Genomic DNA, 20,949 nt, shown 5'->3' on the forward strand with positions numbered 1-20,949 from the left:
CACACACAGCACTATCCCTGCTCAGGGCATCTCAATCAATGTTAATTAGCTGAGCAATGATTAATATGGAAGCTAAACAAAGTTATTTCATGTAATCGGTGTGTCTGTTGAAAGATCATTTATTATGTCAATAAAACTCTGAATTCCTGTAAGACAACATTGTTACAGCGAGAGAGGAGAGGTGACGGAGCTGAAAGACCTAAAATTAAGGAACCGGCTTTGAAGAATATAGTCTGCAAATTACTACACAGGCTCAGTTTATTCATTCATGACAGAAATGCCCTTCTCCAGTTTCCTTTCTGACTAGCACTGATTAAAAAATGTATTTGTATCCGTAGTACATCCATGTGTTGGCCATTTTTTGCTGTGAATGGTTTAGAAAAACTAGACTATACACAATTAAGATGCAAAACCAGCATAGAAAATCACTAGCGGTGTCCTACAATTAGTATTCTGTAACGCTCAAGCGAGCGAGACCTGGTGAGACACAAGAACAAACAGACCGGATCAAGCAAAGGTAAAGAGAAATATTCAGTTCCTTTTATGGTGCTTTCCACAATTTTATCAGACACTTATAATAACAATCTGAGTCTGTAATTAGCAAAAACAGGCACTTTTAGTGGACTTACATGACAGTGAAGAGTTGCCCGGAGCGATTACAGTGAAGCTTGTTTAACAACTGGCGTCTGCAACGTTTTGGCTCAATACTCAACCAATTTCAAAAATTGTTGTCCCCATTAGTCACTTAGACATGAGCAGAGCATCAGCCGCTGGAGGCAGTGCAGCACAAAAACTCAAAATCTAACTTTCTAATGTTTCAGCTCTCTTGTAAATCAAGAGCAGCAATCAGTAGATTAAACTGTTTCCATTGTCAGCGTCTCTTCGCCTGATTTACTCCTCCTCTCTCTCATCATCGCTGCTATCAGATGACCTCTCTCTCCACACTACGGCACAAGAGCAGATGCTGACAGCTTCATAATTGTCCTGACAAACAGCTCAGTAAATGATCACTTTGCCACTATGTTAACTGCCAGAGTGGATGTAAAGCACTCAGACCCAGGAATGAAGCCAGAATTTAATTTCAGCAGACTGTGTGCTCCATCTAGATATACTTTTTATTAAGAAATGGAAGCTGGTAATTTCAGATACAAGCAGTGTAAATGCACAGACAGCTAATGGAGTTCCATTTTAGAGAGGTCTTTTCCTTTTTGGGGCTTTTAGAATCTAATCTCAGCCTATTGTCAGGATGGTCAGGGTGTCTAATCACCCTTAACCTTGCGTCAGTGGCATAACCCCTTCTTTTTTCCTTGCCCTCCAACAATTTAAACATAATTTTAACATAATAACGAGACTTTAAGCATCATAGTGACTGCACCTTCCACCAGAATCACCACAACTAATGGGATCTAATCTATACAATAAGGGACATTAATATATATGCAAATCAGCTGAGGCTACATCTCTCATGGGAGAGATAGAGCGGGTTGGCATACACTTGTATCATTTCTGTCACATGTGTCACTTAGTTGTTAATTACTGTTAACATTCCTAAAATGCAAATATGTAGTTCTGCAAATACCGCAGCACATGTATCTTTAAGTAATAATGTTCTGCGGAAGAGAAAGGCCCCCTTCCCCCCTTGAAGGTCCAGCAGTGTGGAGAGACTTTGAGGCATTGGGGGTTGCAGGTCGGCTGTTCAAAGCCACTCTGTGCATTGTTGGGTAGTAGGGGATTAGGTCTCTCCAGGCTGCAGAATTTGCTTTCTAATTAAAAGGGATAAGATGTAGAAAAATAGTGAGGGGCATTACTACTGTAGAAAAGAAGGGAGAGAGGAGGGGGGGTTGGAAAGGAGAATTGTTGAAAAGAGGGGATAGAAGTTTGTAGTGTCACCACCGGTGTTTGATCACAAGACTAAGCAAGAGTTACCGACCTCTTGTTCGGACTCTCACTGGCCGCTTCCCCCCTCTGTGCTCCATCTCCAGCCTCCATCTCATTAACTCCTGTTGTTCCCATTACTCTGTTTACTATTGTTCAGGCACTAAATATGCATTATAACTGATGATAGGCTGCAAAAAGTACAGCGTCCTCAAGTTTCTGTTCTTGTCCCTTTGTTCACAACATTAAAAACCTTATAAGAATTAAACATGGGACAGTATCCTTTGAGTTGGTGTTGTGTGAGCAACTGGCATATTAATGATTTCATTGTAGCAAGACAGATACAAATAATGCAAATACATTTACTCAAGTACAGTAGGTAAACATTTTGAGTATTACAATGCTACTAGTACGATTAGGAATAGTTAGACATTTTGGGAAATTATTTCAATTTTAGGCTGCAGTTAGCTTAGCTTGGCATTAAGATGGGGGAAAGGCTAACCTTGAAGTCACAGGTCCATACTAATAATAATCTGTCCACCAACACCTTTAAAACTCTGTTTACACGTTGTAAAAATGTAAATGTAAAAACAACAGACGGTTATGCTTCCAGTCAGGAATTGTGCTGCACATCTGGCTGCTGCAGCCGTACAACACATGTGAGGGTTCTTCTCATCTAACTTTCTACCAGGAAGCAAAAAAAACATATTTCCCAAAAGGTTCAACTATTGCTAAAATACATGTACTCACTTTTCACAGGAAAATACTATATCCTACTCTTTGGTCCACTAAATGTATCTGATAGTTTTTGTTAAACACTGACTAACTAGTTGAATTAGCACCATGTCAAACCACTGTAACGCTTGAATTCACCACTTATACTCTAAAAGACAACACATCCTTACAGGTGACATTTTTCTGCATTAGGAATACTTAAACTTCAGCATTTAAAGTACATTTTTATAATTGTATTATCAATTTTGAGTATTTTTACACTGTGGTACATTTAGCTACTTTTATTTTATTGTAAGGTCTGAAAACTTCTATCACCACGGATGAAAATAAGACAAAAGTGTTGGGTTGAAGGGAAGATTTTTCCGAATATTGAGACTCTTCATTTGAACTACTTACTTGTACAATAGTAAACCCAGGGGGCCGGTCTGAGACCCAGCATGTGTTTTTATTTAACCCTTTACTCAAGTGTCCCTCCTTCAGTCAGCATGCTGCTGTTTTGTTACCTTGTCCTCCAGCAGGGGTCCAGCTCTCCCCAGGCTCAAACGAAGCCTGAGTTTTAAGCACACACACAGAGGTTTGCTTTTATTCCCCTGAGCCCTGGGAGGTTAACGACGTGCCAACGACATGATAGCAGGACAAGACCTCCGTCTCACTCCCCTCCTCTTTTGGCCAGACTCCTCACCAGCACGCATGCAGTGGGACTTGTTGGTTGTTCTGCACCAGCACAAACCTCTCAAACCTGGAAACTCCATCTCAAACACAGCTCACTTCTTGGTGTCTGGTTGTGGCAGCACCCCTTTTACAACACCACCTCTACCACCACCTATATTTCTTTGCCTAGCTCCATGAAGCTCTCACCTTTTACTCCCAGGCAATCCGATCCTATTTGGAGTGTGTGACGAGGGCCATTCTCCATCACCTCACTGATCAAGGGCCCCCCTGTAAAGCGGGCCAGGGATGAGCAGGTACAGATTTGGTGAGAAGAGGGAGTGGGGCATGTAGTGAAAGATTCTGCAGCGAGCCAAGGAGAAGATTAAACGGCGGCTAACCGTCAGTGCTCCTCTACCCACCCTCCCCCTCCCTTCAGCACTCCCTTCTACTTTACTTCTGTCCTGAGGGGGAGTACCAGGGGGAGGGAAGGGAGGGAAAAATCCAGGGGAGGCCAGTGGCACAGTGGTGGCTGAGCCATCTTGTCATCATAGCAGGACAAGCACATTCAACCGTGTCCTCTGTACCCTCCCATCTTATTCCAGCCACTGTATTGCCCTCCGCTGAAATCCATCAACCCCCCCTGCCCCTTGATGGAAGAGTGCGCTCCGCTGGTGTCTTTTCTTTTTTTAAAGGGCAGAGATGAGTCCTGGGCTCTGCAGTCTTTCCAGGCATCCAAATTAATTTGCGTCTGGGCAGCAACATACGCAGCACGGGGCTATTTGATGAGAGTGTAGGGCAATGACATGCACTGGCAGTCATGCCTTGATCTCTTGCTTTCTTTCCTTGTCACTTTTCACCTCACCTCTGTGCCAGACTCATGCCAGCCTCATCCACATGGGTGGCACATCCAGACCGATCCTTGTGTTTCTCAGAGTAATAACCGGTGCGACTGAAAATACACTTCAAATCAAGTGTTCTTAGTTTTGCGTTCATCAAATAATCCTTCTTAATGCAATCTTAAATTACCAAACTTAAACCACCAGAAACCCCAAAAACACATAAATCACTATGTGTATTGTCCTCACAGTGAATAAAATGAGGACGCACCACATTGAGCAATTTATGGAAATCCCTCTGCTAATTTTGCTGATCAATACCTCAAAAACAGATCCGTTTCATAATAATAAACACACTAAGGACATCTACAAAACGGCATTCCTTTAGTTTGATAAATGGATGTCAAAGTGAACTTAATGCAATGTGACATGCATTTGAAGTTGTGATCCAAAAAGGGGCCCACAGTTAATGCCTAATTAGCTTCCCTAAATAATAAAGCAACTTAGACTAATAATTATTGCATGTACTCATTCTACCAGTTGCACTGACAATTAACCTTTCTCAACTGGTGATTCGCAATTTGAGTAAATCCTGTTATCAGCAAATATAACACATGGCACACACACATACGCGTTTCAAACACCACTCAAGGAAATCTATGCAGTGTTTACGGTCGGAAAGCAAAACAACAAAACAAACAGCAGATATCCACTTTCAGTAAACACCACCCAACCACTTATGCGGTATCTTCCCAGTGGCTTAGAGTGGGTGGGGAATCAACTTTAGGTGGCTGCTGTGAATGTCATTGAACTACTTGTGTTTACCCAGGCTTAATATTGCCATGACAAGGTCTCTTTAAGCACACAACGAATGCTTCAGAATGTATTGGGTCATTCACATTTAAATGTAAGAGTCTAAAGAGTGGTGGAAGGATGTATGTACAGTGGAGCGGTGGTGGAGAACCTCGCACAAGAACGTGTGCGTGTCTCTGCTGCTGCTGACCACTGTTCAGATAACAAATGCTGTCCAAGTCTCTGATATTAGATCAACGGAGCCAAAAACATGAGACAAAATAAAGGTGAAAAGATTCGGGGGTTGAGTATTATTCCAAAATGTCTCTCCCTCATCCCAATTTGGCAGCACTTGGCTTGTTGCCCACTCACATTGTGTGGACGGCCCTGCCACTGTTGCCATGGGGATGTGTGGACCTGCGCAGGCCCTGAAGGCAGAATGGCCTGGCGGTGAGGTGGGGGTTATCATCAGCAGCAGACTCCGCTGGGCCCTCACCCACAGGGTGCATGAGGAGGACCCCCAACATCTCTGCAGGGCCTCTTGACCGGTGGACGCTGCTGCCTGTTGGGACCCAGCAGAGGCTCTGAGATGGGACGCTGTCGTGTGGGGCTCCGGCCTGTCCACCGGGGGTCGGCTGCCTGACTCCTGTAAGCCTGGGCCAGACGGGGTGGGCTGGGGTGGGTAGGGGCCAGGCGAGGCGAGCTGGACTGCGGCCCAGTGCGGTGACTGCCTGTCTGCCCAGGCGCTGGGCCACGCTGCCACTCCTCCCTGGGCTCGTGCCCCTGCACTTGGATTTCAAAGGGATGTGACAGGGGGGACTGGCTTTCCCTCTCCATTGCAGGATGCCTGCCCCACCAGCTTCTCCAAAGCCCCCCGCCTCCCCCACAAACAGCTTTCAGCCCCCATCTCTCCCCCAGCCCCCAAATGCCCCTCCAACAGCTTTTCTGTTTCAGCCATGAACCCGGGCTCCCTCTCACACTGTGCCATTCCCACCACTGCTGCCTCACATTTGGGAGGGGGAGGGGGAGGTTGTGCTGCTACACTGCACCCATCTGCCCCATGTCTTTCCATGCTGTGGACCATGATGCTGCAGCATGGCTCTCTGGGCGCCGTAAAGACTTTGGCAAGTACACAGGGCCTTCGAGCACCCCTCCCGTTGTACTCTCCCTGTCCGCCACATGCACACACTGATGCACACCATCTGATTTAAAATGTACTTACACAAAAACTAGTGCATGTGATCATGCTCATGTCTTGGCGAAACAGATGGCGGTTAATACAGATGGATGATTTACGCGGAAAGTGTAAAACAATAATAGTTTAAAATGCACTGACTTTAGTTCAAGCTACCTCAGTTACGCCCCCTGAACCCCAAAGCCATCTGCGAAGGATCTAAGTCAGATGCGGTGCCACTGTGTCTGTGTGGCCACCAGCTCATTCAGCAACTGGCCCTTCATCAGTAAGCATCCTACAAAACTGAAATGACACTGACAGGCTGCGTTTCAATTGGCTGAGATCTCCTTTTCTCTCCTCTCTCGCTCTCCCTATCTAGGTTTCTCTCTTCATCGCTCCCTGCATGGCATTTCTCTGGCAGATCCTCCAGTAAAATTCCTCCTCTCCTGGTCTCGGCATTCCCGCAGCCAGCCTCCCTGCCTGGGCAGAGCGCAGTGGCTGGGGCTGGGTGGAGATGGCGCTTCCCCCAAGCTGGTCCCAAGCTACGGCTACAACTCCAGCCCACAACACATTCCTCCAGCCGCTGACCAGTCCCCCCAGCAACCAGGAGAGAGGTGAAGAGAGGAGGGACGGAGGCTTAGTGGAGGTTTTCCTCTGCTGGGGCGCTACATGAGAATAATACACATGTGCATGAAAAACCTTGCAGGAAACAGCTTCCACTCATCAACATGTTCATCACTGTGCATGTTCTGATCTGCATAGCTCTCAGATTATATCTGATCAGTCTCATTTTTTTTATCTCTTTAAAGATTCAGTTCAGTGGTTCACCGAGCAAGTGGAAACGTGATGTCTCTCAGCATGTTAACATACACTCTCCTCTACATCGAAGAGATGTGATGTGGTGTCAGTTCAAAAGTTGCTCCTGGACAGCTCAAGTAGCAGGAGGACAGGAGCCGGACGGTCTCCTCCTCCGCTCCCTCCTACTTGTCCCCCAAGCCGAGCCAGGCGCTGTGTTTACTCTCCTAATTACAGGGGAGGGGCCGGCTGACAGGCGAGCCATCACAGATTCCCCACAGGCCTGGGGCTGGGAACGTTACAAACACCCGCCGCTGTCTCCCAAATGTGAGGGCGATGTCCAACTGTCACAGGGGAGCCTTCACTGGCAGAACCCAAGGGCCCAAAGAGAGATATTAAAGACATGAGAGGAATTGGCAGAGTTGGCACTAACAGGGGGTACGCTTGAGAAGTCGAAGTGGGGAGCTGGGGGCATCGCCAAAGTGTCATTCAAAGCAAAGTGGGGTTTGGACAGGGCATAAACACTGATTTACATACACACACACACACACGCACAGACACAGACACACACACATGCTCACGCACACACACATATTACTGCTCTCGCTCTGATCGAACTAAGGCGGGAGAGTTACAGTACCAGACAAGAAATCCAAGCAGTGAAGCCGTCAATGTGATGGACCGTGTGTGAAGTCTACTGGATAACATTATTCTCTCCTTCTGGGCCACCTAAAAAAAACATGCCGCATTGGAACATATCTTTTTGCTGTTTCAATAAAACAACTGGCCAAAAAATTACTGATTTTGCAAACAGACACAACTCATTGTGGGGGGAAAAGCGCATGATAGTTAATTAAAGCCCCTCTCGACTCCTAAAATAGTTTGTGCTCATTGATGCTTCACGTGGATGGTTTACCGTCACTGAGCAGAATGAAGTGCACAGTTTGACCCTACCAAGCTGTTTTTATTAATTTGCGAAAGAATAAATGTGTCTCTGTTCTGACTTTAAATATAAGTTCAAGATTGTGTGACATCACTATGAGTCTGGATGTCAGACACACACGTGTGATGTGGGAATTTGAAGCGTGCAGTGATCAAACACTGAAAAATTGACTTTTACACAAAGTAGCAGACAAATTCTGTCCAGCAGTTCAACTTTTGAAATGAAGAACATTTGCGTATTCACAGACCCTGAATGCTTCAATAAGGAAAACGGAGCAGATTTAGGTAGAATATGGAACTTTTTTTGTGTAAAAACCATATCAAACACATAATTATTCATTCAATTATTCAGCTATATCTTATGTGTCATAAAACATGTCTGGTGGGGGCCTTTAAAATTCCATTTATGACTTGCACAATATGTAAAACTTTCCAACAAGTATAAAACGATACAGCCGCACAGTTTTCTACTTAATGCAAAGTATGAAGCACTTTACAAAGCACGATGGAGAAAAGAGAACTGCTCATTAATCTATGGCTGCGGCTTTGATCAAATATACAGACTTTAATAAACTGTACCCTCAGTGTGTGTGTGTGTGTGTGTGTGTGTGTGTGTGTGTGTGTGTGTGTGCGTGTGTGTGTGCGTGTGTGTGTGTGTACACTAACCCTCCTACCAGGGAGGTATAATCCACTAGAGGTTGTAATGCACCAGTGCTGTTGGGGGGTCTGAGAGAATCCCTCTGGAGGCTCGATGGCCGACCCGATCACATATTTAGGTCAGTAAAAAATGTTGAGAGAAAGGTTAAAACGCAGGAATCATCTCCTCGACGGCTCTCCCGTCCGACGGACGAGATCTTCCCCGTTTCCTGCCGGCAACACACACCTCACCCCCGAGAGGCAAGACAAGAAAACCATTTGATAAATCATGAATAGTCACAGTTGTGCAAGTGCTGTGACCATTTCTAAAATTTATTATGGGGATTACACACAAAATCACACAATGTAACATTTTCAAATGTGTTATGAATGCCTCCCAGAATCCAATTCAAATCCTAGGTTACCAAATAAGCCTGAACAAATCCCCCACATTGAGTTCCTACTCCTTTGAAGACTTGAGAGGTCCGGTCTGCAGGGCAGGTTTTACTCGACATGCAGACACCTTAGCACACAGAGGAGAAGCTACTGAGAGGGAGAGAGGGAGAGAGCAGGTGGTGGTTTGACAATGATGTAGTCTTTATTTGCAAATTAGGCTTTTTGATTACTTTTGAGACAGTGTGGAGGCAGAGAAGAAAACACTTTTTTTTTTAGCAAATACAGACAAATATGACATCAACTAATAGTTATTACAGGGTGTAAAATAAGGGTGTTTAATTCTTTTTGTTTGTAGAAGAAGGCAGATCCAGATTGAGTGAAGTCGGGCTCTTCGCACAGATCAAGTTTAACCTTGAGGAGGCCGAGTCTTCTTCCCTCTTACGTTTGTCCTTGTTGGTTTTTCCAGTCTTGACTTTGCCTCCTCATTGATGATCTGAAGGCGAGTGTGTTTAATTGCATCCGTTTGTTTGTTGGCAAACTCCTGCACAAACACAACACAAACAATTATGGCACTAATTAAAAGGCATGACATATTAATGGAAAGAGCACACTTTGCAAACACACACACGGCCACGGCATTGTTGAGGCAACACGTCTGAATTGAAGGAGAAAATAAATGTGTGTTTGGAAAATAAACCCAACATTTTCATGATCAGCACATCTTTTTCATTACAGAGGTGCGGCACTAAAAACAGAAAACAAACTCATTCACCAGCATTTTCTGCTTCAATTCAACTTTGAGCCAAATCTAAATGTGTAACATCGGGAGTCATTTAGAGGTAAAATGCGTCTGTGTGCCTCTTGTCAGTAAACACTCTCAAACTGACACTGAATGAGGTTTCTCCCTCTGTAATCCCTGGGGAGGAGACTGTGTGTTTTGATGACCTTTAGGGTCAGTTACATGTTACATTACACAAAGGTTTAGCTCCTTTGTAATAAGAAAACAGTGTGGGGAAAGCCCTCTGTTTAGAGATCTTTCTCACTACGCACTGCACCTTTTTGGAAAAGCAGCAGCAGCAGCAGCAGCAGCAGCAGCAGCAGCAGCAGCAGCAGCAGCAGCAGCAGCAGCAGCAGCAGCAATGGCAACGTATCTATCAAACCTGCCAGGCTAATTAAAATACAGCTTGTGATTATCCTACTTCACCTCCTCTCTCTCTCATTCACCCACACACACACACACACACACACAAAACCAAACACACACACACACACACACACACACACACACACACACACATCTATTCACAATAATACCTTCTAAAGCCAGGTTTAAGAAAAAGATACGGTAACATAACCCAATAAATGCTGATGAATTTTAAAAACATTATTATAATATTCATGTCAGTCAGTTTTTTAGTAAAAAGATATGAGTTATGACAATCTATAAAGCAATATTAGTTTGAAGAATACACATCTAAAGGATGTTTTTAGGTATGAATTATAACTTTTTGGGTTTAATCACAAGAACAAAAAAAGAGGAAAAATATTGATAAACGCAACTCTGTAACTTATTGTTGTAAAGTCAAAAGGCAGTATGAACTCAGGTAAATGTAGATATTAAATGCCAGAGGAAAAGATTTGTCTTAGCATTATCATAATTTCTATATGAATAGCCTTTCTTAGATTGATTTCCCTTTTTTCTGGTTCTTTTTTTTTTTTTTTAGCTCAGAATTAATTCCACCAACACATTCCTCATATTCAGCCATGCGCATATCAAACAAGGAGGCAAAAGGCAGAGAGTAAAGCTGCCTAGATAGAAGAGATATATATGTGGTAAATATGCATGCTTTAAATTCACATAAATCACATTTAAAATGTGTCTCTTTTGCTAAATAAATCACAGACAGATTGCATGTCTATTTGTTCTATTAAATCTTCAAAACGTGCATGTATCCATTCTATAATGTGTTGATGGTTTCTCTTGCTGGCTGGCTGAGGCGCAGAGCGGGGGGAGAGGGGGCTGCTGCTGCTGCTGCTGCTGCTGCTGCTGCTGCTCGGTAATTATCCAATCTTGAAATAAGATTTTTCTTTTCAAAGCTATCAAACAAGGGTCAAACATCCATGCCTGTGCAATGCATTAGTGAGGATGCATAGGCTACGCATTAACTGGTAGAAATCACAGGTTGGAGCCGGCCTGAAATCCTCACCCTCAGGTTGAATGTAGCAGAGGCGGAGATAAAAGCCGTCGTCGTCAATTAGCCGGGAGTCAGTGGGAGCGCTGCTCGCCAGAGGCGTTTAACTCCTTCTCCCTTTAAACGTCCTTTTAAGATACAAAGTCCCTGCGGAGGGCCTGGCTTTACACTTTAATAAATTATTTAGCAATTTAAACGGTGAGATCCAGCAGATAACTGCATCAGACGTCACAATTGTGCACGCAGCAGTTAGAAAGTCTCGCGTTAGGGTGCATTACCATGCAGCTGCTAAAATATTAGCAGCTTAAATCCACGTTTTAAAAAATGATTTATTTTTTTGTGTGAGGGCTACAAGGTGATTACTCTTAAATATCAGGCTATTTAAGTACAGAAGAGGTTATGTCTAGCATCTCAATTTCAACTTTACACCCTGCAATAAATATGGTGATTTTTGGCTGGAGTCTGGTGGAGTTTGTTGCAGTAAACATCTGGGCAGCCCGCCCATTGTGATGCCATAAGGTAAACAGCAACAGGAATAAAATACCAAAAAGAGTGTTTTGTTCATGTGAAGCTGCTCTCTGTGCTGGGCTATATGAAGTGAATTTTAAATCAACAGAAACGTGAAAAGTGAGTTTATGTAGTTTTATTTCACTTTTTTAACGTATTATAGCTGACAAAATACATGTGTATTATTCATCCAAACATAAATTATAAAAACTAAACTAAACACACAGGTACCTGGATGTGTTGCAGTTCCTCGTCTGGCAGACTCACAGCAAAACCTTTTTCTTCTGCATGTTTGGCTGTTAAAAGAAATCCGTGGTTATGATCCATTCAGCGGCTTCTTGCTGTGGAAATCTGTCAAAAGAGATGTCACTGAGTTGGTAAAGTTGATGCATGTTGTACCAGTTTGTGTGAGCCCCAGCAGGCTGCAAACCAGTTCTCCCAGCAGCTGTCACTGCACCTTTGACTCTGGCCTTCCACACGAGCCACAGAGAGGCGAAATGACGATTCATAAAACCCACGGTCTGCCTGTGTTTATAAATCTAAATCAATATTCAAATCTGTTTGAAGTAAGCGGGTGTGTCCGTGCAAGCGCGCAGTGTGTGCGAGAGAGAGAGAGTGTGTGTGCGTGTGTGTCTGTGTGCGTGTGTGAGAGAGAGAGTGTGTGTAGGTGTTCCGCAAAGCCTCTTAAGATGATACATTTACCAAGCCGTGACAAAAACCTTCGGCATATTATTTTGAGATGGGCACGCAGGTTCAAAATTCAAGTGACACAGAGGAAGCCTGCTTGTCCCTTGCAGCTTTTCCTCCGGTTATTATGAAAGAAGATGAATCCTGAGCTAAACGGCTATCATAACATCACGTTCATAAAAACGACACATTATTATTATTACATGCTATTACAACATTACCACATAAAACCTAAAAAAATATATTTTTTATAAATAAAATCCAACAATCCTACCTCCATAATTATCTTCTTTCACATCCTTCTCTTGCAGGACGCGTGTCAAGTGAAATAAGTGAAAATGTCTCCATCAGTATACCTTTCCTCCATTCTCCTCATCTCTGCAGCTCCTGTGCTGCATGTGACGCAAGGCATCGGCTGCTTGCTGCCTCTCGGTGGGAACTCCCTTGTAAATATTGTCGGTGAATGTTGGTGCAGGCCCGTATCAGGCTGATGGGAGCTGACTGACTGGCTCTGCGGATGGGAGGACAGTTTTAAGGAAATAAGTCGCTCTAAATCCCCTTTTTTTTGCGACGCGCTGGAATGTGAGAGGACGGTGCAGCCTCCGAGCGCTGTGCTGCAGTCCAGGCGCTTATTTCCCCCTGCATGTCTTTTTGTCACATAATTCATTTGATCCTCTTCTATAACAAACATGCACAGTTTACATTTGTTTTGTGCCGGGTTCCCATAACGTCCGCAAATTCATGTTAATGTTATTTTATATTCTTCGATTATTTAAAACTTTTAAAATGTGAATACATCTGAAGAACAGAATTAACATAATTTTAAATATTTAACAATATGCAATATTTAACAATAGGCTATGCATTTATATATAATAATATATATGTTTCTAACTATGTATTTGCCCATGTATCGCCCAACCAACATTCATGTAACTTTCTTCAGGTCAATGCATATATAACAGCGATGTCGAATATTAAATGTAATAAAAATGTGACTAAACTGACTTTTCCTCGATTTAAACTCCACTTCTCGACATCTACCGGCACACCGTGCCTGTATTGTCATTGTCCCCTCTCTGCGGCGGGGTGGGGATGTTGTCAGTCGCCCTCTCGCTGCCATTGGCTGAGGACTGTGCGTCAAAAAAGTAGCTGGAGACATTTGTTTCCCAGGAAAAAAAAAGGAGAAAAAAAGCCCCTCATCCTCCCCACCGGTGTGAGAGACGGAGACAGAGACAGACCTCAGCTCAGTCCTGCGGCTCCTATTGGCTGGCAGTTTGTACAAAATCCAACTCGAGCCACTTCACTCACAACACACCAACAAATCCTAAAGGCGTAACGCAGTCTCTCTCTCCTCCATCACTCCGCTGCTGTCGCACCGCTTCCAAACCGGATGCAGGCGCTCAACCTCTAACTTTTATGCTTTTATTGTATCTGCCGTTCTGCCACTGAAGAAGACCACTGCCTCTGCTTCTACTGGTTTTCTATTGTTTTATGCGCCAGGACGCGGTTCATCACCACCGAGTTCTATTTTTTCTCCAGGAGGAAACCAAGTAGACAAAGAACTTTACAGTCGTCGATAGCAGGGTAAGTTTTACTTGTATTACTAGTAGTATTAGTATTTAAACTGTCGTTATTAATATCGTTATCATTACTATTAGCCTAGTATTTCCATTATGACCCTACATCGAAATAAGAAATTGCAAAAGACTCAAAGAAGTAAAAACAATTAGAAGCTAAATCACACCAATGAAACCACATGTAAGGCTTTCAACAGCATTTATTTTAAAGAGGGAACGCAGCGTTTCAACAATGGTGCTGAAATAAAACACATGAAGACATTCAAAAGAAATGCCATGAAGGCGAAGCCCTCTTAGAAACTCAGCCTTTTATGAGCGCAGAGAAGTAAGTGTCACCGAAACCCTTTTAGATCCAAACAAATAGATAAATGATGCTCACAGAGCATCAGAGCTGATGAAGTTGCATCACGATGGCTCTGCTAATTGAAACAAAGACCGATTCAAAGCTAAATTCTAGCTTTTCTAATAGTATTATTATTGCCTTTTATGATAATTGTATGATTGATAATTTACTCATTCCATACACTCACTAACTGAAGCCAGTGGTGTTAATTCAGTGAGTGAAGTTTCAACTTAAAACGAAACCCGCTTCATTTCATCCTGCACACTTGACCTCGACATGAATTTACAGACATCAGAGATTACTGAGGAGGAGTGAGGCGGAAGAGAAAGAACATTTAGGCCTGCTAGCAAAGAAAATGTAGCGTTTCGGGGCATCTTCAGAGACAAAACATTTCGAGGACAATAAACACATCACATTTCATATTTCACCCGTGTTATCGATCAGCTGATCACAGATTGATTTTATGCGTCTAAATTGGAAATTTTGCTCAATTAAATAAACATGTAAAATAGTTTAATATATTTTTCAGAAAGGGGGGCTGATGATTATTCTGATGAAAAACAATGTGATTACAACGCACCGTTGCTGATTTGCAGAATCAAGAGTCTGCAGCACTTTAAGGCTGCTTTACAAACTGCAGCTCCAGTTAGAGATGCCACTCAGATTATCTCATTAATTCATCAACAGAAAAAAAGCAAAAAACATTTATCATAATTAATTCTCGGACAGGGTGATCATTATCGAGCGGGTGTGTGCAACTGGTAGACGGGTGTGTTTTAAGTGTGACAGATTGGGATGAGGGGGTTAAAACCGTTGGATGTTGAAAAAAAAATGCAGCTAATCAAGACGCGCAGTGGGGATAGCGCGTGAGGGTCACTGGAGTTGAAGTGACAGCAATCACACATATACCAATCAACATCACAGAGCGCATTTATTTCTGATTAAGCAACTGTTATGTGTTCAGTAAGGAAGCACGAGTTTTTCCACACAAAAAAGCGTCTCAGCACCAAATAATCTCATGTTTTAAAATGTAAAAAATCGAAATGATTTTCACTCTAAATTGCATTGAAAATTCAGGATAATCTCACTAAAAATATTACAGATTGTAGAATATTCAGGATGTCTGAAATGATACATTTAATAATTGAAAAGCTTTATGTCATTTTAAATTGATGGTGATTTTTGAAATGTTGTTTTATAGTTTATTGTTTCAGTTTCTTCTTTCACATGCCACACATTTCCTGCTAATTCATTAATTAAATAAGGTCGAACATTTTTTTTAAACTGCCATTAATAAACTGAAAGAGAGCTAAAATTAAATATAGTTGTATATTGTGGTTGTATATTAAATAGCCCAGACAGTTGAATTCTCTTTTTAATTTGTATTGTGCTTCATATACAAAAGCCATTGTGTATTTGCACTTTAAAGGGACTTGTTGCAACCTTCGTGCCGATGTGTTGCCTCTTGTTTGTGGAGGGGTGAGGGGAGCAGAGACGAGGACAGCTGGACAAGAGTTGCTGCTTTGAGAGGCGCCGTGCGCTTTGGAGAGAGGGCTTGTTCAGACATTACATCTCTTCACAAGGTCTTCATCGGTGTCTTCTCTTCTTGTCGTTTCTGGAACAGGTGCCCGGTGTAGGACGGACCACACGGTGAGCAGAGGACACCAAGTACATATCGGGAGCTCCATCCATTTTTCAAAATTTTTTCCAACTTCAGCCCTCAGGCAAACATTAGCATGATGTCGTATCTAAAGCAACCACCTTACACAGTCAATGGCCTCAGCTTAACTACTTCTGGAATGGACCTTTTGCATCCATCAGTGGGCTATCCAGGTGGGTTTAAACGTGTGAAGAATAAATAAGGTGGAATGAAATGACAGTAATTGCTTGGGGATATCGATTTGATGGACTGGAAATGTTACAGCGTGTCATCAAGACTTTTTTTTGAAAAACTTCCAAATCTAAAGACTTGTGAATATTGAATTGTATGCAATACAGACGAATTATGAATTATATTAATAACAAAATAAATCCAAGATTATATTGCAATGGTTATTTTACCAAACGTCTTGCAGAAACGCACTCCACAAGGAAACTCTGTGTGTGTGTGTGTGTGTGTGTGTGTGTGTGTGTGTGTGTGTGTGTGTGTGTGTGTGTGTGTGTGTGTGTGTGTGTGTGTGTGTGTGTCCTCTTGTGTGATTTTATTCTTGGATGTGCATTTCAAATGAATTACTGACAAATTGCTTTGATTTCTACTAAAACTGTATAATTTGTTTAGTCTAAAGTACGTCGAGTGCTATAATTTGCCACCGGCGTCTATAAGTCTCACAGGACTTGTGAGTAATTACGCAAACAAGAACAAACAAATGTACTTTGATTCTGTTACACATCATGGATTTGATGACTTTGGATATTTTTTTACTTCTTCTTTTTAAGATGGATATAGACGTTTCATTTGATTTGCATTTTTCTTTTAATTTCAGCAACGCCACGGAAGCAGAGGCGAGAGAGGACTACTTTTACGCGCGCACAGCTCGACATTTTGGAGGCGTTATTCGGCAAAACTCGGTACCCGGATATATTCATGCGCGAAGAGGTGGCGTTGAAAATCAATCTACCTGAGTCCCGAGTACAGGTGAGTTAACCAGAACATCAGCCATATTTAGCACATTATTAATATAGAGAAATATTTTACGTATGAAAAAACATGTTATTTTTAGACACCAAAGCGAAAGTGTAGACACATTTTGTGACACATTTGAATGTTAACACAACTATTATGTTTTACTATGTAAAAAAAAAAATAGTATAGACTCCTACATCCCTTTTACATAAATACGAAACAAAAGTAGCTCGAATGAAAATGGTAAAAATAGATCTGACGTCTGCACTGCAAGAAGCACTCGTCTTACCCCGTGACTGACAGCAAATCTAAAGCTTAGAATTTCATTTTCCTTAAATCAAGTGGAAAACTTCTGCCAGTGGGGTGAGATAATTCAACTTAGATTCCTGTTTCGAGAATTTGCGCAATGAAATAAACCCGATCAGTCCACTGCTACCACGAACTCTGTCGTATTATAAAAGAGAAGCTAGATCTCGATTTTTACTGAAATACATTAACCACTATTTAATAATTTAAAAAATCATATTATTTGTGAGTAATACAATATTTTATATAACAGTCTGTGCTCTATATATTGTAGAAACGCATAGTTTGGTTTATATATGCTCTAAGGATTCTCGAGCACTTACATGGACCACTTTGTGACTCTTTCAGGTCTGGTTCAAGAACCGGCGGGCAAAGTGTCGCCAGCAGCAGCAGCAGCAGCAGAACGGGGGTCAGAACAAGGTGCGACCTGCCAAAAAGAAAAGTTCCCCAAGCAGAGAAGTGAGCTCAGAGAGCGGAGCCAGCGGCCAGTTCACGCCCCCCGCGAGCACCACCACGGCCCCAGTCATCTCCACCAGCACCGCCCCAGTGTCCATTTGGAGCCCTGCGTCCATCTCTCCGATCTCAGACCCCCTGTCTACCTCCTCCTCCTGCATGCAGAGGTCTTACCCCATGACATACACCCAGGCCTCGGGCTACAGTCAGACCTACGCCGGCTCGACGTCCTACTTCGGCGGCATGGACTGCGGCTCTTACCTCACTCCCATGCACCACCAGTTGTCAGGCCCTGGCTCAACTCTCAGTCCGATGAGCACAAACGCGGTCACGAGCCATCTGAACCAGTCCCCGGCGTCCCTCTCCGCCCAAGGCTACGGGACGTCCGGCCTGGGCTTCAACTCCACAGCAGACTGCTTGGATTATAAGGACCAAGCGGCGTCGTGGAAGCTGAACTTCAATGCCGATTGCTTGGATTATAAGGATCAAACATCCTCGTGGAAATTCCAGGTCCTGTGAACAAAGCGAGCAGCTGTCAAACAAGTGCACAAACAGTGACGATCACATCAGACACGGCGCGGCCACCCCTCAATAAAACACATCGGACTGGTCAAAATGTCAGCCGGGCTCGGCGAGGCAGGGCTCTCAGGGGCCTCGGGTTTTTGGCATGATGGTCCTCTTAGAGGAGAGGTTTAATTTATTTTAGCTCTGGCTAAGAGATTTTTTCCGTTCGTTCACAGGTTGTAGCCCCTCATCCATGTCTGTCAGTGTGTGCCTCATGCATAAAAACACCTGTTGAGGGCGACACAGAATGGACTAAAAGAAAAGTTCAGCGCAGCCACGGAACTAATGTTTATCCAAGAACAGAACTCGCGCTCATTGTCCTCGTGAAGTGCTCGGGCTGGACAGACCTCCTTCAAGCTCCTCACACAACTTTGCCGACCTGCTGGCAGAGACACGTGAGGACGGTGTGGACATGGATGCACTACTTTATTTAAGAAAAAAGTGTTTATAAGGAATCAATATGTAGTTTCTAAGAGACAATCAGTGTGTGTCTTATATAAATGGTACATATGTGTTTTTTGTTTTTGTTTTTATCTGTGCTAGCCTTCGAAACTGTGATCTGTTGTATTGTATGCAATGTGTGAGCCCCCCTCGCATCAGACTCTCTGCTGTGATTTTAATAGATTTCTAACTTTTTTTGAACAACAAAAGATGCTAATGCTTAAATGACCGGCATCACAAAGAGAGACGAGACTTTCCAAGCAAATGGTATAATCAAGAGTTAGCCATACTGGAAATGACTCTCGGCTGCTGAGAGCTCCACACTTGCTCCCCTCCATTGATCTCCACACGGTGATGGATCCTTTACTGGCTCCAAAGATGGTGTGACCTCACCGCTGAAAAGACATGAATAAAGGTCCTGTGAGCTTACTCTTTCATCAACAAACGATTCGTGTGTGCGTGTGTGAGCGTGCGTGTGTGCGTGTGTGTGTGTGTGTGTGTGTGTGTGTGTGTGTGTGTGTGTGTGTGTGTGTGTGCGTGTGTGCGTGTGTGTGTGGGGTGTGGTGGGGAGAGCAAATGGAGAATGAACAAAGTGACAAAACAAAGCGATGGTTTATTTAACGTGCAGCAATAACACATGTTTAAACTCCAGTTTAAAAAAATAAATATTAAAAAAACATTTTACCTTGCATCAACCTAAATAATAGTGAGTACAAAACAACAGAACATTAATTCTTGATCACGAGAATATACCTTGATAACGGTCAAAACTTCAATAATTTGACTCAATATTTGAGGGTCACGTAAAAAGGGAACATTGTGATTTAATAATAATTTTCTAAAGAGACGCAGTTTTGCCTGCGTGTTAATGAGACCAATAATTACTGCTCCTCAATGGCGACCACAGTCAAATGTATTTGATATGATCAAAAGGCCAGATTAACACATTGCGGCTGAAATTACATTTATCGATTGCATAGTAATAAAGTAATATGCGACAACACATATAACAAATATGTTGACGGTCTGTTTACAAAAATAATCGAATTAGTCAAACGCTTAAAAAAAAGATGGGGTCTTAGTTTATCCTGAGCTCAGGTAGCAGAATTAAAGTTATTTTTCCCCTTTCTTAGTTTCCGGTAGTTCAATTCAGATCGTTTCAACAAAGAGAAAGCAGAGTTTAATCCCGGCCTCCAAGAGATGTTAATCCCATATTTTACCGGCGGGGGTTCTCTGAGGCGCAGAGGCAGCGAGGCCTCAATCAAAGCCGCCACATGGGTTTACATGCCGGGTTCTCAAATGTGCGCTCTCATATGAAGCCTCATCTACACGCACACGTTGATATTTCATTAGTCCTTCAAGAATCTGCACCAGTTTGCTTTACTTCTTGTGTAAAGCACTCTGCAGCGGAAGAAGAAGCACTGCAGAAAAGCTTTAAATCCTCAGGTGTTTTAACACAAAACATGAATTGAAAATCACTGCACATATTCCTCTTACTGATGGTTTTTGGTATCTGGCAGTGGAGGTGATACTTTCTGTAAATATCATATTTATATTCTATCCCCGCTGGATGGTGAATAAAGAAAAGTGAGAAATCTGCAGAAACTCGGATCTAAAACCCCAAAAGTTACTAAAGTAACGTCGTGTGATTTTCATTTGAACCTCAATTCAGAAACAACACAAAGTAATATTTCTAAATATTAGATACAATAGTATCTGGGCTCGTGCAAGTTCAGATGAATTTGAAATACAGTAGTTTATGTTTCACCTGCATAAAGGGTTAATTTGTCACGCTCCGGCGCACATGAGAGGTCACAGCTTCTTAAAATAAATCAGAGGAGTCAGAAGTTGAAGGCTGAAAGGAGCGTTTGTTTGCATTTACTTTTTTGGGGGTTTCAACGTCACCGTCAGCTTGAGGAGACACACAAAAAAAAAAGCAAGACCGGCTCTGGGATCTGTAACGAGTCGACATGGCTCTGCACTGGGCTAATTGTTAGAAGTCCAACATTCAATTAGCATCCTTGACATTGCCAATAATCTCTCTTTCATTGGAGTCTCCGCTAAAGGAGCACACTAATTAAAAGCGTTGCTTGAAATAATCGAAGCGTTAAAGAGAAGAGCGACTTTGATTCCACTCCTGCGCGGACAGAAACATAGGTGTGTGTGTGTGTGTGTGTGTGTGTGTGTGTGTGTGTGTGTGTGTGTGTGTGTGTGTGTGTGTGTGTGTGTGTGTGTGTGTGTGTGTGTGTGTGTGTGTGTGTGTGTGTTAGGCGGTTGGATTGTACTTTTGAAAGACTTAATTATACAATAGTCCGTAACTTATTCAAGGGTGAAGCAGAAATAGCTGTTTATATCCGGGTCCTGCCGCCCTTTTAGTTTATCACACAGACAGATTTTTACGTTATAATATTCAAGAATCAA

The 20,949-nt window shown here is 42.8% G+C and overlaps 1 protein-coding gene and 1 long non-coding RNA gene across 2 annotated transcripts; one reads left to right on the forward strand and one right to left on the reverse strand.

The window, feature by feature from the left end:
- Nucleotides 1-8,825: 8,825 nt before the first annotated feature.
- Nucleotides 8,826-13,322, reverse strand: LOC137788123 (uncharacterized). Its single transcript, XR_011077714.1, has 4 exons — nucleotides 13,227-13,322; nucleotides 12,493-12,729; nucleotides 11,763-11,882; nucleotides 8,826-9,373 (listed from the first exon to the last, which is right to left on the reverse strand). It is a non-coding gene; the product is annotated as an uncharacterized lncRNA (long non-coding RNA).
- A 208-nt stretch (nucleotides 13,323-13,530) lies between these two features.
- On the forward strand, nucleotides 13,531-19,059 carry otx2b (orthodenticle homeobox 2b). The gene is made up of 4 exons (XM_068580979.1): nucleotides 13,531-13,805; nucleotides 15,766-15,974; nucleotides 16,625-16,776; nucleotides 17,419-19,059. The coding sequence occupies exons 2-4, from the start codon at nucleotides 15,878-15,880 to the stop codon at nucleotides 18,040-18,042; spliced, it is 873 nt and encodes a 290-aa protein (XP_068437080.1). The 5' UTR covers nucleotides 13,531-13,805; nucleotides 15,766-15,877; the 3' UTR covers nucleotides 18,043-19,059.
- Nucleotides 19,060-20,949: the final 1,890 nt, after the last annotated feature.

The sequence above is a fragment of the Clinocottus analis genome, unplaced genomic scaffold (assembly GCF_023055335.1).
Source record: "Clinocottus analis isolate CAN_PGR_092001 unplaced genomic scaffold, fCliAna1.0.p SCAF_17, whole genome shotgun sequence".
Taxonomy (NCBI): Eukaryota; Metazoa; Chordata; class Actinopteri; order Perciformes; family Cottidae; genus Clinocottus; species Clinocottus analis.